The sequence below is a fragment of the Colobus angolensis genome, unplaced genomic scaffold (assembly GCF_000951035.1).
Source record: "Colobus angolensis palliatus isolate OR3802 unplaced genomic scaffold, Cang.pa_1.0 Scaffold8, whole genome shotgun sequence".
Lineage (NCBI taxonomy): Eukaryota > Metazoa > Chordata > Mammalia > Primates > Cercopithecidae > Colobus > Colobus angolensis.
In genome coordinates, this window is record NW_012121820.1 from 18,049,207 (window position 1) to 18,061,940 (window position 12,734).

At 43.9% G+C, this 12,734-nt stretch overlaps 1 protein-coding gene across 2 annotated transcripts in view; it reads right to left on the reverse strand.

Annotated features, from left to right (window-relative positions):
* Positions 1 to 12,734, reverse strand: part of PHF20 (PHD finger protein 20) — a 203,615-nt gene that overhangs the window by 47,038 nt on the left and 143,843 nt on the right. For both annotated transcript variants that reach the window (XM_011929128.1, XM_011929129.1), the window contains exon 10: positions 11,131 to 11,409. In XM_011929128.1, coding sequence (XP_011784518.1) covers positions 11,131 to 11,409 — 279 coding nt within the window. The remainder of the gene's footprint in view (positions 1 to 11,130; positions 11,410 to 12,734) is intronic.

Consider the following 12,734-nt stretch of genomic DNA (forward strand, 5'->3'; position numbering starts at 1 on the left):
AAAAATTAGTCAGGCGTGGTGGCAGACGCCTGTAATCCCAGCTACTTGGGAGGCTGAGGCAGGAGAATTGCTCGAACCTGGGAGGCAGAGGTTGCAGTGAGCCCAGATCGCACCATTGCACTCCAGCCTGGGCGATAGAGTGAGAATCTGTCTCCAAAACAAACAAAAAAAATCCAGTTGTTTCTTCTTCTCTTACCAAATATACTTGTAGGATTTCAAGTAATTCACCATGCCTTACTTTTTAGACGTCAAAATGAGTTTACACGTACATGTATCCCATGACCTTGCCATCCACTACAACATCTTCATTCAAGAGAAAGCATCACTTATGTCCACACAGAGACTTATACATGAAGGCTCATAGCAGTTTTAGTTGTAATTGCCCCAAACTGAAAACTGCCCAAATGTCCATCAACAAGTGAATGTGCAAATAATTCATGATGTATCCATACAATGGAAAACTTATCGCAATAAAGGTACAAACAGCAACATAAGTGAATCTCAAAGTATGCTGAGTGAAAGGAGCCAGACAAAACAAGTGCACACTGCAGGATTCCATTTCTATAATAGTCTACAAAATGAAAACAAACCGGCTGGGCATGGGGTGGCTCACACCTGTAATCCCAGCACTTTGGGCGGCCAAGGTAGGCAGATCAGCTGAGGTCAGGAGCTCAAGACTAGCATGGCCAACATGATAAAACCCCATCCCTACTAAAAATACAAAAATTAGCCAGGTGTGGTGGCTCACGCCTGTAACCCCAGTTACTTGGGAGGCTGAGGCAGGAGAATCGCTTGAGCCCAGGAGATAGGAGGTTGTAGTAAGCTGAGATCACGCCACTTCACTCCAGCCTGGGCGACACAGCAACTCTGTCTCGGAAAAAAAAAGAAAGAGAGAAAACAAACCATAAGTAACAGTAAGCAGAATAGTGGTTGTCTGGAGCTCAGGTGGAGGGGAGAGGTGGGAAGGAGGAACTAAAAAGGGGCATGAGGAAAGTTTGGGAGGAAGTGGAATATGTTTACTATCTTGATTGTGGTGATAGTTGGGTATAAACATATGTTAAATCTCACCAATTATACCATTTAAATATGTGCAGTTTATTGTACAATTAAGTCTCAATAAAGCTATAAACAATCAATTCAGTTGCATTTAGTACATTCACAATGTTGTACAACCACTTTGATACAGTTCTAAGAACACTTCCATCACTCCAAAGTAAAACCCTTTACCATTAAGCAGTATTTCTCCTCCCCTAAACTCCCCACCTCAGCCCCACCAACCTGCATCTGACTTCATGGGTTTATCTACTCTGGATATTTCATAAATATGGAACCATACAATACATGACCTTTTGTGTCTGGTTTCTTTCATTTAGCATAATTTTTTCAAGGATATCAGGATTTTTAAAACATTTTCCAAGTGATTCTGATACAGAATCAAGATCTCCACAAAGCAGGTGTGGGGCAGGGTAGGCAATCAGCGTCCATTTTAACTAAGCACTTGTGTGCAAGGAAATCACAAATATCTCATTTAATTGGTGTGTATATCATTCCCATTTTACAGGCAGGGAAACTGAAGCTCAGAGAGGTGAAATCACCCACCTGACATCACATAGGTATTTAAAAGCAAATTGGTCTGACTCTCCAGCACCATGTCTGCACTGCAGCCAGGCCCCTCTCCCAAATGAGCACTCGGGAACCATCAGAAAGGAACAGTGGGCTGTGCCTATTGACTGGCAAGCCTGGAAGATATAGGCAGAGTTGATGTACTGGCTAGAGAACATAGGACTTAAGGGTATTTGAGCTCCTTAACTGTTAAAATACCCGGCAACTAGAGAAGAAAGTCAACAAACATGAAAGCTAGGAGAGAACTTAGACCAATTTGTAAAAGCACTCATTTTTAAAACCAAGAAACCAAGGCCCAAAGAAAGTAGATGGGCAAAACATGGTCAGATGCCTCCTGAATTTCAAAAAAGCTATCAATAATTTTTACTTTTCACTGATTCTGGGAACAGGGTCTTCCCCAAACATAAAAACAAAACTCATTTTTACAGTTTCTTGGCTACCACCGTATTATTAGCCATGGTTTCAATTCATTTAGTCAACAGATACCACACATATACTATGTTCCAGGCACATGCTAGGGAGGAGGGATACGGCAATGAACAAAGACAGATGACACCCCCTGTCCCTCACAGAGCTATATTCTGTTCAGCTGGTTCAAAAGTAATTGCTGTTTTTGCCACTGAAAGTCACAGCAAAAACCACAATTACTTTTGCACCAACCTAAAAAGCTGATGGGGCAGCAAACTATGGATAAGAGGGAATTTCCTCAACTGGATAAAGAACTTCTTTGCAGTTAACTTCATACTTAATGGTAAGAAATTGGATGTTTTCCCCTTAAGATCAGGAACAAAGCAAGATGCGTCTCTCACTACTCCTATTCAACATTTTACTGGAAATCTTAGCTAGTGGAATAAGCCAGAAAAGGAAATAAAAGCTCTACAGATTGAAATGGAAGAAATAACACTATCTTTGTTTGCAGATGATCTGACTGTCTATGTAGAATATCCCAAAGAATTGATCAAAACAAAAATTGCCAGAACAGCACTTATAGCAAGGTTACAAGATACAAAGTTAATATACAACAACCTATTGCTTTTCTATATGCCAGCAATGAACAACTGGAATTTGAAATCAAGAAATAGCAAGGAGATCTGTATGGCTCCAAAGGAACTGAAATTAGAATTAGGTTGAGTGAGGGAAAGAAGCAGATGGAGGCTAGAAGCAGATCATGATGAAGGGCCCTGTGAGGAAGTTGGCTTTTACTATGAATGATTTAGGGAGCCACTAGAGGATCTCAGCAAAGGGGGGATATTATCTGTTGTACCTTCACCCCCAACCCCCCAACACACACACAAACTGCTCACTGATCCAGTTTTTATTTGTAAATTCAGGTTTTAGTGACCTCCAACTAAAGTAATTATACCCATCAGCTTAGTGAAATGCTAACAGAATTTATCCTGTCAGTAGGAGAACTGCCTGAAGCAGCAACATAATCGAGGTCCTAAATCCTTGAGACAGAGAGGGCAAGATGTAGAAGAAAACTGCCCAATCCTAGGGCATGCCTGGTTATCTGGCTAAAGATGGTGGTCATTTGTAAACTCCAATGGCACAACTTGCAGGCCCTAGAGAAGACACAGAGAATTGCCCAGCAAGGACTGAGCTAAGCCAGGTGAGTCCCTGAGGAACAGGGGTAGACAAGGTGACAACAGGCAGAAATCCCTAGACTGCCATGTGCACAGGAAGTCTCCTGCAGGGAGGCACTCCTATTTCCCACTCCAGGGCCTGGGACAGGCACTCTTCCCTGGAATCATAAAAGACAGCAGAGCCTCAAGGTGAGAGTATGGGCTTCACAACAGATTCAAATCATAGCTCTACCACCTGCTAGAGCAGTAAATACTGGTTCAAATTAATCCATCTCATCTGCACTTTAGTTTCTAATCTATAAATTAGGCATTATAGATGCCTAATATGCCAACATTAGAGCATCCAAATTCTTAAAACAAGTACTTCTAGACCTAAAGAAATACTTAGCCACATAATTTTAGTGGGGGACTTCAACACCCCACTGACACAGCATTAGAAAGATCATCGAGGCAAAAAACAAAGAAATACTGGACTTAAATTTTACACATGACCAACTGAATCTAATAGACATCTACAGAGTACTCCATCCAGCAACGACAAACTATACATTCCACCCATCTGCAAATGGCAAATAACCTAAAATTGACCACGTGCTTGGCCATAAACCAAGTATCAATGAATTCAAATCATTGAAATCATATCAACCATACTCTCAGACCACAGTGGAATAACAGCATAAATTAGGCATAACAGCACCCACCTCATAGGGTTTAGTTCTGATGACTAACAATATAAGTAACGAACTTGGAACAGCGCCCAGCACATGAGGTACTCAAATGTCAGTTGTTATTATCTTGCTTGCAATACTCTTTCCCTGGAAAGCAGTGCTGGTCGCTGGTCTGCTGTCAGCTCCTTCTCTGGACAGCTTTACCAATTGTTCCATGACCCACAGAGCATGTACTGGCTGTACAGCTTCCTCCCGGCTGCCCTGACTGGGTTGGACAAAGAGTGACTTCCTGCCAGGGCTCTGGATCGGAGAGCAGCTTGTCGCCTAAGCAGGGCGAGGCTTTCCTCCAGGACGGCCACTTGTCCTCTCCCCAAGCTGCAGGTATCCATCAGGAGAAATACCAGAGGCCTTCTTGCTCCTCCATACAGCTGACTCTTGAGTACTCCATCTAATCACTGACTTATGAGAGCAGAGGGACAATGGTCATCAGACCGCTGCTTCCAGGAGGGAAAAGAATAACATCACCACCACTTATGGGGTAACTGCTTGTACACCACAGAGCAGAGCTCAGCCACGAGGCTGGGACAAGCAATGACCGGAGCATGTTCTGATCTGCACAAGGGGGTGGCAGCTCAAGGGCAGAACAGAAGCAGATATGGGCTTGGAGGGGTTCTCTCTGCCTGTCAGAGAAACGGTACTCAGGGCCTGCCAGTGTCATTTCACCATGTCTACCTTCCCAACCTCATCTCCTATCAGTCCCCTACCATGGGTGCCACCCAGACACCAACCCAGGACGGCCCTCCAATAACCCCTCCCTCCTCAAGCCCTGCATTTTTCTTAGCTCATGTGGTAGACGTTGCAATGCCCTCCCCAACACCATTTCTCCACTTCTTCCATAGGAAGAGTTCATGTTCCAGGTTCCTCTGAGAGAGGGGTGGCAGATGTTCCGCCTATGGGATATAAGAAGTGATGTGTGGCACTTCTGGGTTGTGCCGTTAAAAGAAAGGAGCATACTTTCCCTTCCCAGCAGCTGAAAGATAAGCAAACGGGGGGAGCCATTTTAGACCCCAAAGAAGAGCAGCACCTGGGGCCTGGTGGAACAATGGGGAGAAAGCAAGGCCCAGGAACCTTCAGAGCCTGAGCAGAGCCACCATGGGTAACTTGCAGTTCATCCTGAGAGAAAAATAAATTTCTCTGATTTTAGCCAGCTATGTTGTTATCTCTGTTATGGCACCATAAGCCATATTCTAATTAAGCTCACACTGCTCTCTTTGTTTAAGGGGAGGAGGACATGTTCCTGCGATAAGGCCAGTGTAGTCCCATGAGAAAAGCTGTGGATGGCAACAAAGAGGTACCCACTCCAGTGCCCCAAGGTTCACTTTGGCCTAAAATTGAGATTTACCCAGGGTGAGAACATGACCCAAACAGATGTAGCAATAAGTAATAATAACCACAGAAGAGGCCCTCTTTGACACTAGAAAATTCTTTCTGAGTCTAACCTGTATTCAGGACTGAACTCACCTAAATAGAAAGAAACCCAAGGGAGCCTGAGCTGGCTCCTGGAAGAGAATTTATTAAGTGATGCTGGTATACTGAGAAACCTCATTTGGAAAAGCAAATCTAAACTGACCTTCTAAATTCACTTTGCAACTAAAGGCTTGGCTGAGAGCAGAAGAACCATATGAGTGACAGGATTACAGAAGGCTGGCATCAGAAGGGACACCTTAGGGACAGATGATTGGTTTATACCCCTTGATGCCTCTGAATCCTTGCTATGCCTATTCCTGGCACAGGGATGCTTTTCCTCTTCCCCGGCTTCTAGTCCAACTCCTATCTAGCCTCACTCCTTAAGGCATGGGTTAGTCTGCTCAAACTGTCATAACAAAACATTATAGACTGGGTGGCTTAAACAACAGATATTTCTTTCTCACAGTTCTGGAGGCTGGAAAGTACAAGATCAAGGTGCCAGCCTATTTGGTTCCCAGTGAGGCCCCTCTTCCCAGCTTGCAGAGAGCTGTCATCTTGCTGCATCTTCATATGGGGGGCTAAGGGGAGCTTTCTGTTCTCTTAATCCCACCACGAAGGCTCCACACTCATGACATCATTTAAACTTAATTATTACCAAATACCATCACACTGAGGGTTAGGACTTCAACAGATGAATTTTAGTGAGGAAGGCAGGACACAATTCAATTCACAGCAAGGCCTAACTCAAATGTCTTTCTCCTCTCAATAGTCCAGCTCCTACCCTACAGGCAAAATCTGAATCTGTGTTCCCACAGCACTTCAGATGTTCCTAACACAGAACTTAGCCTTCTCATGTTGTTTATGAGCTTTTCTCCCCACATGAAAGGGCCTGGTCTCATGCACACCTAATTCTACATCATCACTTTAGAAATGAGGAGATCAGCCAGGCACGGTGGCTCACGCCTGTAATCCCAGCAACTGGGGAGGCCAAGGCGGGCGGATCACCTGAGGTCAGGAGTTCAAGACCAGCCTGACCAACATGGAGAAACCCCGTCTCTACTAAAAACACAAAATTATAGCCAGGCATGGTGGTGCATGCCTGTAATCCTGGCTACTCGGGAGGCTGAGGCAGGAGAATCGCTTGAACCTGGGAGGCGGAGGTTGCAGCGAGCCAAGATCGCACTATTGCACTCCAGCCTGGGCAACAAGAGCGAAAAAAGAAAGAAAGAAAGAAAGAAAAGAAATGAGGAGATCAGATCTGTGAAGAGACCTGCCTGAGATCACAAAGAGAACAGTGGCAGGTTGCTACTAAGATCAGTCTACGGGCTCTCAGACCAAAACTACTACTTCTGCTCAAACTTACTGGCCCAGAAATTGAGGAGTCCAAAACCAAGAAATTTCTGCGGGGTACTTTCGAGTCCCAGTGGTTCTGCTAGAAGCCCCAGGAATCTCCATCAGAGAAATCCATTAGAACCCAAGTTTGGGACCACTTGAGGCCCAGAGTTCAAGACTAGCCTGGATAATATGGCAAAACCCCATCTGTACTAAAAATACAAAAATTAGCTGGGTGTGGTGGTGCATGCCTGTAATCCCAGCTACTTGGGAGGCTGAGGAAGGAGAACTGCATGAACCCTGAAGGCAGAGGTTGCAGTGAGCCAAGATCATGCCACTGCACTCCAGGTTGGGCAACACAGTGAGATTCTGTCTCAAAAAAAAAAAAAAAATCGGAGCATTCAGCATAAAGGGGGTACTTTTTTACAGTTACTATCAACACACAGCACAAATCCTATAATATTCTGTTTTTCACTTAGGCAGAATGTCAAGTTCACACTGCCTGTAAACTAAAGCATAGGCTGCCTGGTATCAGAGCCTCACTCTGAAACGTCTCCCCAATTAAACTCCCCACACTGTCTGAAATTCCACCCTAGAGATAAGGGCTTTCTCAGAAGCCTGAGGTGAAACCAGGATACTATTAAGTTGGTTCTATTCTTTCAAATTTTTAGTTATCAGATTAGTCAAGTATCCAGTAAAACCCTGATAAACTGGGGCAAGGCTTTGATGGGAGAAAGGTAAAGGGGTGATGCCTGGAAGAGGGGTGCCTTCTGGAGAGCTGGGGCAGAATGAGGCAGCCACACTACAGAATCTTCAGCATACACTGCTATGTTCACTCTCACTGATAGTCAGCTTCGTGATAAAGGCTGAACATGTCTACTGAGCCCCATCCACATATGATAATACCGAGGCTCTTGCTGGTTAGTGGCACAATCAGGGCTGGTGGCCAGGCTTTCAATTTTCCATCTAGATCACAGCAAGACGGATGGTCTAGTTCCTTCGATCTGGTAACTGCTAAACGTATCAGCAATGAGGCATGGGAGATACATTTGGGTAATCGCCATGTTGTCTAGGAGGCTGTGTTCACCTGACATGTGGGTGGGGGTACATTCCTTCCTGGCTGCACAAATCCTGCCCTCACTGAGAGGGTACAGAAATGATCAGGCTGTGCCCTCACTGAGAGGGTACAGAAATGATCAGACAGTGGGTGAGTGATCTGTGCGGCACATTCTGCCGCCAAATTGATCAATTTTACAAAGAAACACTTTAAACAAATTAAAACATAAAGATTTAAAAACCTTTTGGCAACAAGTTAAAGCATAGGGATATAAAAGACTCTCGTTTCCCTTAAAGCATTTTATAATTCTCCACCCCTACTAGTCTAGTGAGTATACAGCAGGTCTTATTTTTAAAAACTGGTAAACAGAAATCTCCAGTTCACCAAGAAATTTCTAAATCCCACTGAAAAGGATCCTTCAGTATTAAGGAGATTAAAATCCCAGGTCAGTATAATACATGAGATCCAAGAGACAGACATGAAAGTAGAAAATCAATTATTCAAAAAAAAAAGAAAGACGAAATAAAAGAAAATCAATCACTCAGGCTTCTTAATTATACCAAAATGGCAATGTCTTGTCTATTGGTTTCGTAGCTCATCAGTAGTTGGCTGAGTTCAGAACTCAGATCTCTGACTACCTGGGTAAATGCTTTCACTGAGATAGAGAGAGACTATGTATTCAGAGTTTACTATAGGCCAGACATTTTACAAAGCATTTCCCCTTGGGTCATTTTACTGTAACAAAGTTATGAGGCAGGTAGTACTATTATCTCTATTTCACAGATAGGAAAATTGAAGTTCAGCAAGTTCTCTGCCCAAGGTCCTGGAGCAAGCAAGTGGTAGAGCCTGTATTCAAACTCAGGTGAGCTGACACATATTACTCAACATAAACCAAGTCATGCAAGTACAGTTAACCAAGAATCCCAAAGCCAGGTGGTGGATCAGCATCTGGCCAGGAATACCTGCCCTACACCGAGGTGCATTATGCTGGGCAAAGTCCCTCCTCAGACAATTACCATGAACAGGGAGAGGGAAAGGCATTATGTCCTAGCACAGACAGCACACATCATGATGATCAGGCAAGCAGGACTTCCCTGGGTCCCTCAGTGGCCTCTTGCCTGTCAAGCCTTAGTCTTTGGAACAATCTGACTCTGGTAGCTTTGTGCTGTCTGAGGTAAGGTGCACCCTACTTCCAGTGTTGTACACTCATCCTGCCCAGATGTCACTCCATTAAGATATCCAGTGCCTGCTATTTCTACTGGCTCCTGACACCTCAGTGATCTCCATTTATTCAACATAATCTCCAGCCTTCAGTGCTGGTTGTTTCCACAGTGCTGCAGAGCCCATGGGATACTGCAGTAACTCAAGATGACTCAACATAATTCCTCCCCAACAGCACTCAGAATCCAGCTAGAGAGCTCACACAAATGCACCCACCTCAGCCACATATGGCTGGGTGAGAAAGATCAAATTATGGAAAGCAAGGAGAAGAAGGAAATCCACTTCCCCACACCAGGCCTTGAAATAGGCTCATGAAAAAGATTAGCTCACAAACTAATTACAAGAACTCAGGTTTACACTCAGAAAGAGAGAGTGAGGTCTGGAGACCTGAAGAGAGTCCGACAGTGACTGAGGGAACAGATGGGATTCACAACCCTTGTGCCCAGCTCCAAAACTTATGCTTTCAGAAGCATCATCCTGTCCTTACATATTATTTAGCAAGAGAGTGATATAATCAGGTTTGTACTTTCAAAGATCGATCTGATGGCAAAATGACGGATAATCACAGTGAGTAAAGAATGATGGGAGGAAAACTGATTAAGAAATGACCACAACAACCAGGGCAAGAGGGGAAACCTGGATTAGTGCCATGGGACTGAAAAGGAGAAGATTAATTTGGAGGTAAGTCAGATAAAAGGAAACACCATGCCCGCCTAAGCATGCTTTTCATTGAAGCATAAAACATATACAGAAAAGTACATACAAATAAACATATAAATCAATACTTTTTCATAAATGAACACACCCGTACAGTCACCACGCAGATCAGGAAACAGAACATTTCCGGAGCCCTAGAAGTCTCCCTCCTACCCAGTTTCCAGTCCTAGCTACCTCCTCCAAAAGGTAACTACTGTTCTGACCTCAAATACCACAAATTAGTTCTTACTCATTTTTGAACTTTATATAAGCAGAACCATATAATCTGTATCAGTTTATGCTAGCTTATTTGGTTGTTGTTTTGAGACGGAGTCTCACTCAGTCGCCCAGGCTGGAGTGCAGTGGCACAATCTCGGTTCACTACAACCTCTGCCTCCCAGCTTCAAGCGATTCTGCTGCCTCAACCTCCAGAGTAGCTGGGATTACAGGCACGCACCACCAAGCCCAGCTAATTTTTTTGTAGTTTTAGTAGAGACAGGGTTTCACCATGTTAGTATGGCTGGTCCCGAACTCCTGACCTCAGGTGATCCCCCACCTTGGACTCCCAAAGTACTGGAATTATAGGCATGAGATACTGTGCTTGGCCTCACACTACATTTCTAATGGATAATACAGCACATACAAAGTCTTGACAGCATAAATGGGGGCTGACCCCTCGGAGGGTTAGAGTTCACCTTAGTCTGCATGGCTCTGCCCATCCTGAAACCTGATTGTATACTCTACTAGGAACACTGTCAGATGTCCTAGGAGTTCCATACACCATTTAATACCTACATGTTTTAATAGAAAACCTTTAAGCCAAGAAGTAGGTAGTGATATTACAATAGCAAGTAAGAAGCTGGGAAGATTATAGAATTTATTGGAAATCCATTAATTCTTCTGAAATTCCCCTGGAAACATGTAATTTTTCAATTTCTGTAAGCTTTAGAAGATATTTCCTAAAAGGTTCTCTGTAATAAGTTATAAAATGAGATTTTATGGTAACCCCTACTACTACTATTATGGTTTATATGCAAAATAAACAGTGCTATTATAAATATCTTCAGTTGCACTTAAGATGAAACAGGATTCACATTTGGACCTGGCAGTAGAATCACATATCACCTTTTGGTTATCGTGCTCTTTTGTACTGCTGGCAAGGAAAACACACAGGTTTGGGAGAATGGCACGATGGCACCCATGCTGCTCTGAGCACGAGTTCTCCTGCTGGCTTCTGAATGAGGTCCCTTTGCTTGACTGTCCCCACTCATACTGGAAGCAGCAAGGCCTTCAGAGGCTAAGCGACTGTGGCCTGCAGGAAGGCCACAGCTCCATGGTGCAGCCTGGAGGATCACTTAGTATGTTCAATCCTGTGGGATTCAACTGGAACAAACCTAATGCCTGCATTGTGTGTCAGAAAACACAAGCACTGTGGCCAAGCAACTGAGCCATCCATGACACAATGAAGAATGAAGATACTTACTTGGGGAACTGGCAGAGACGCGCTTCCTGGTCAGGGTCTCCTGGCTGGGCTTGTCTGAAGCTAAAGGGCCCCTGGTTTGGACATGCCTCTTTCCCGGGCTCTCCTCTGGCTCCAGTGACTTCTCCATTCCATGGAAATACTTCATGTGATAGTGCAACAGTTTGGCTTTGCGGAAAAATTTTAAACAGTCCACAACCTTGCATCTAAACTTATGGTCTAGGTCGACAGCTGGTGCATTAGATGACACAAAATCATCTGTTTTCTTAAAAGTATTTGCTACTGAAAAAAATAAAAACAAAAGCAAAGGTTCCTTGTATTTATCCCAGTTATTACAAAACATGCACTAACACATGACAGCTGAAGGTGAAAGACTAGCGTGCATATGTAGCCTGAGATATCAGACTGCCATTACCTCCTCAAATTACTGTTTAGAGAGAATAAAAACAACTTCAGGTCAAATAAGACTCAACTGTGATTCATCTTTAGGAAGAAGAAATCAACATGTTTATTTTCAACAGTAGTACAAGTTTTCAGGGTTTCACATACTTTAAGGAAAAATCCTTAAAAAACAAAACAAAACAAAACAAAACATCAAGGATCTCAGGCCAGGCAGAGCGGCTCACACTTGTAATCCCAGCACTTTGGGAGGCCAAGGCAGGTGGATCACTCGAGATCAGGAGTTCATGACCAGCCTGACCAACATGGTGAAACCCCATCTTTATTAAAAATACAAAAAAATGGGCTGGGCATGGTGGCTCACACCTGTAATCCCAGCACTTTGGGAGGCCAAGGGAGGTGGATCACCTGAGCTCAGGAGTTTGAGACCAGCTTGGCCAATATGGTGAAACCCCGTCTCTACTAAAAATACAAAAATTAGCTAGGCATGGTGGCAGGTGCCTGTAATCCCAGCCACTTGGGAGGCTGAGGCAGGAGAATTGTTTGAATCTGGGAGGCGGAAGCTGCAGTGAGTCAAGATCATGCCATTGCACTCCAGCCTGGGAGACAAGAGCAAGACTTTGACTCAAACAAAAAACAAACAAACAAACAAATTAGCCAGGCATCATGGAGCACACCTGTAATTCTAGCTATTCGGGAGGCTGAGGCATGATAATCGCTTGAACCCGAAGGCAGAAGTTGCAGTGAGCTGAGATCATGCCACCCTAGGCAACAGAGCCAGACTCTGTCTCAAATAATAATAATAATAATATAAAGTAAAATAAAAATTTAAAAAATCAAGGATCTCAAGCTGGTACTTATGAGTTGGACCAGACTTACATTCACTACCATCCTGGTACCCATCCTTGTGGATGGAAATAGGGAATATTCCTCAGTATCTCTCTGTGAAACCTAAGAGATTTTATGCCAGTTTTTGTGCAAGGGAAGTGTAACAGTTACAAAGGTTTTAGTACTGAGTCTTTGAGATTTCAACATGTACTTTGTTTTATGATATACTTTGTCTGATCAAAAGGATCCAGAATTGGCCAGGTGCAGTGGTCCACACCTGTAATCCCAGCACTTGGGGAGGCCGAGGTGGGTGGATTACCTGAGGTAACGAGTTCGAGACCAGCCTGGACAACATGGTGAAACCCCGTCTCTACTAAAAA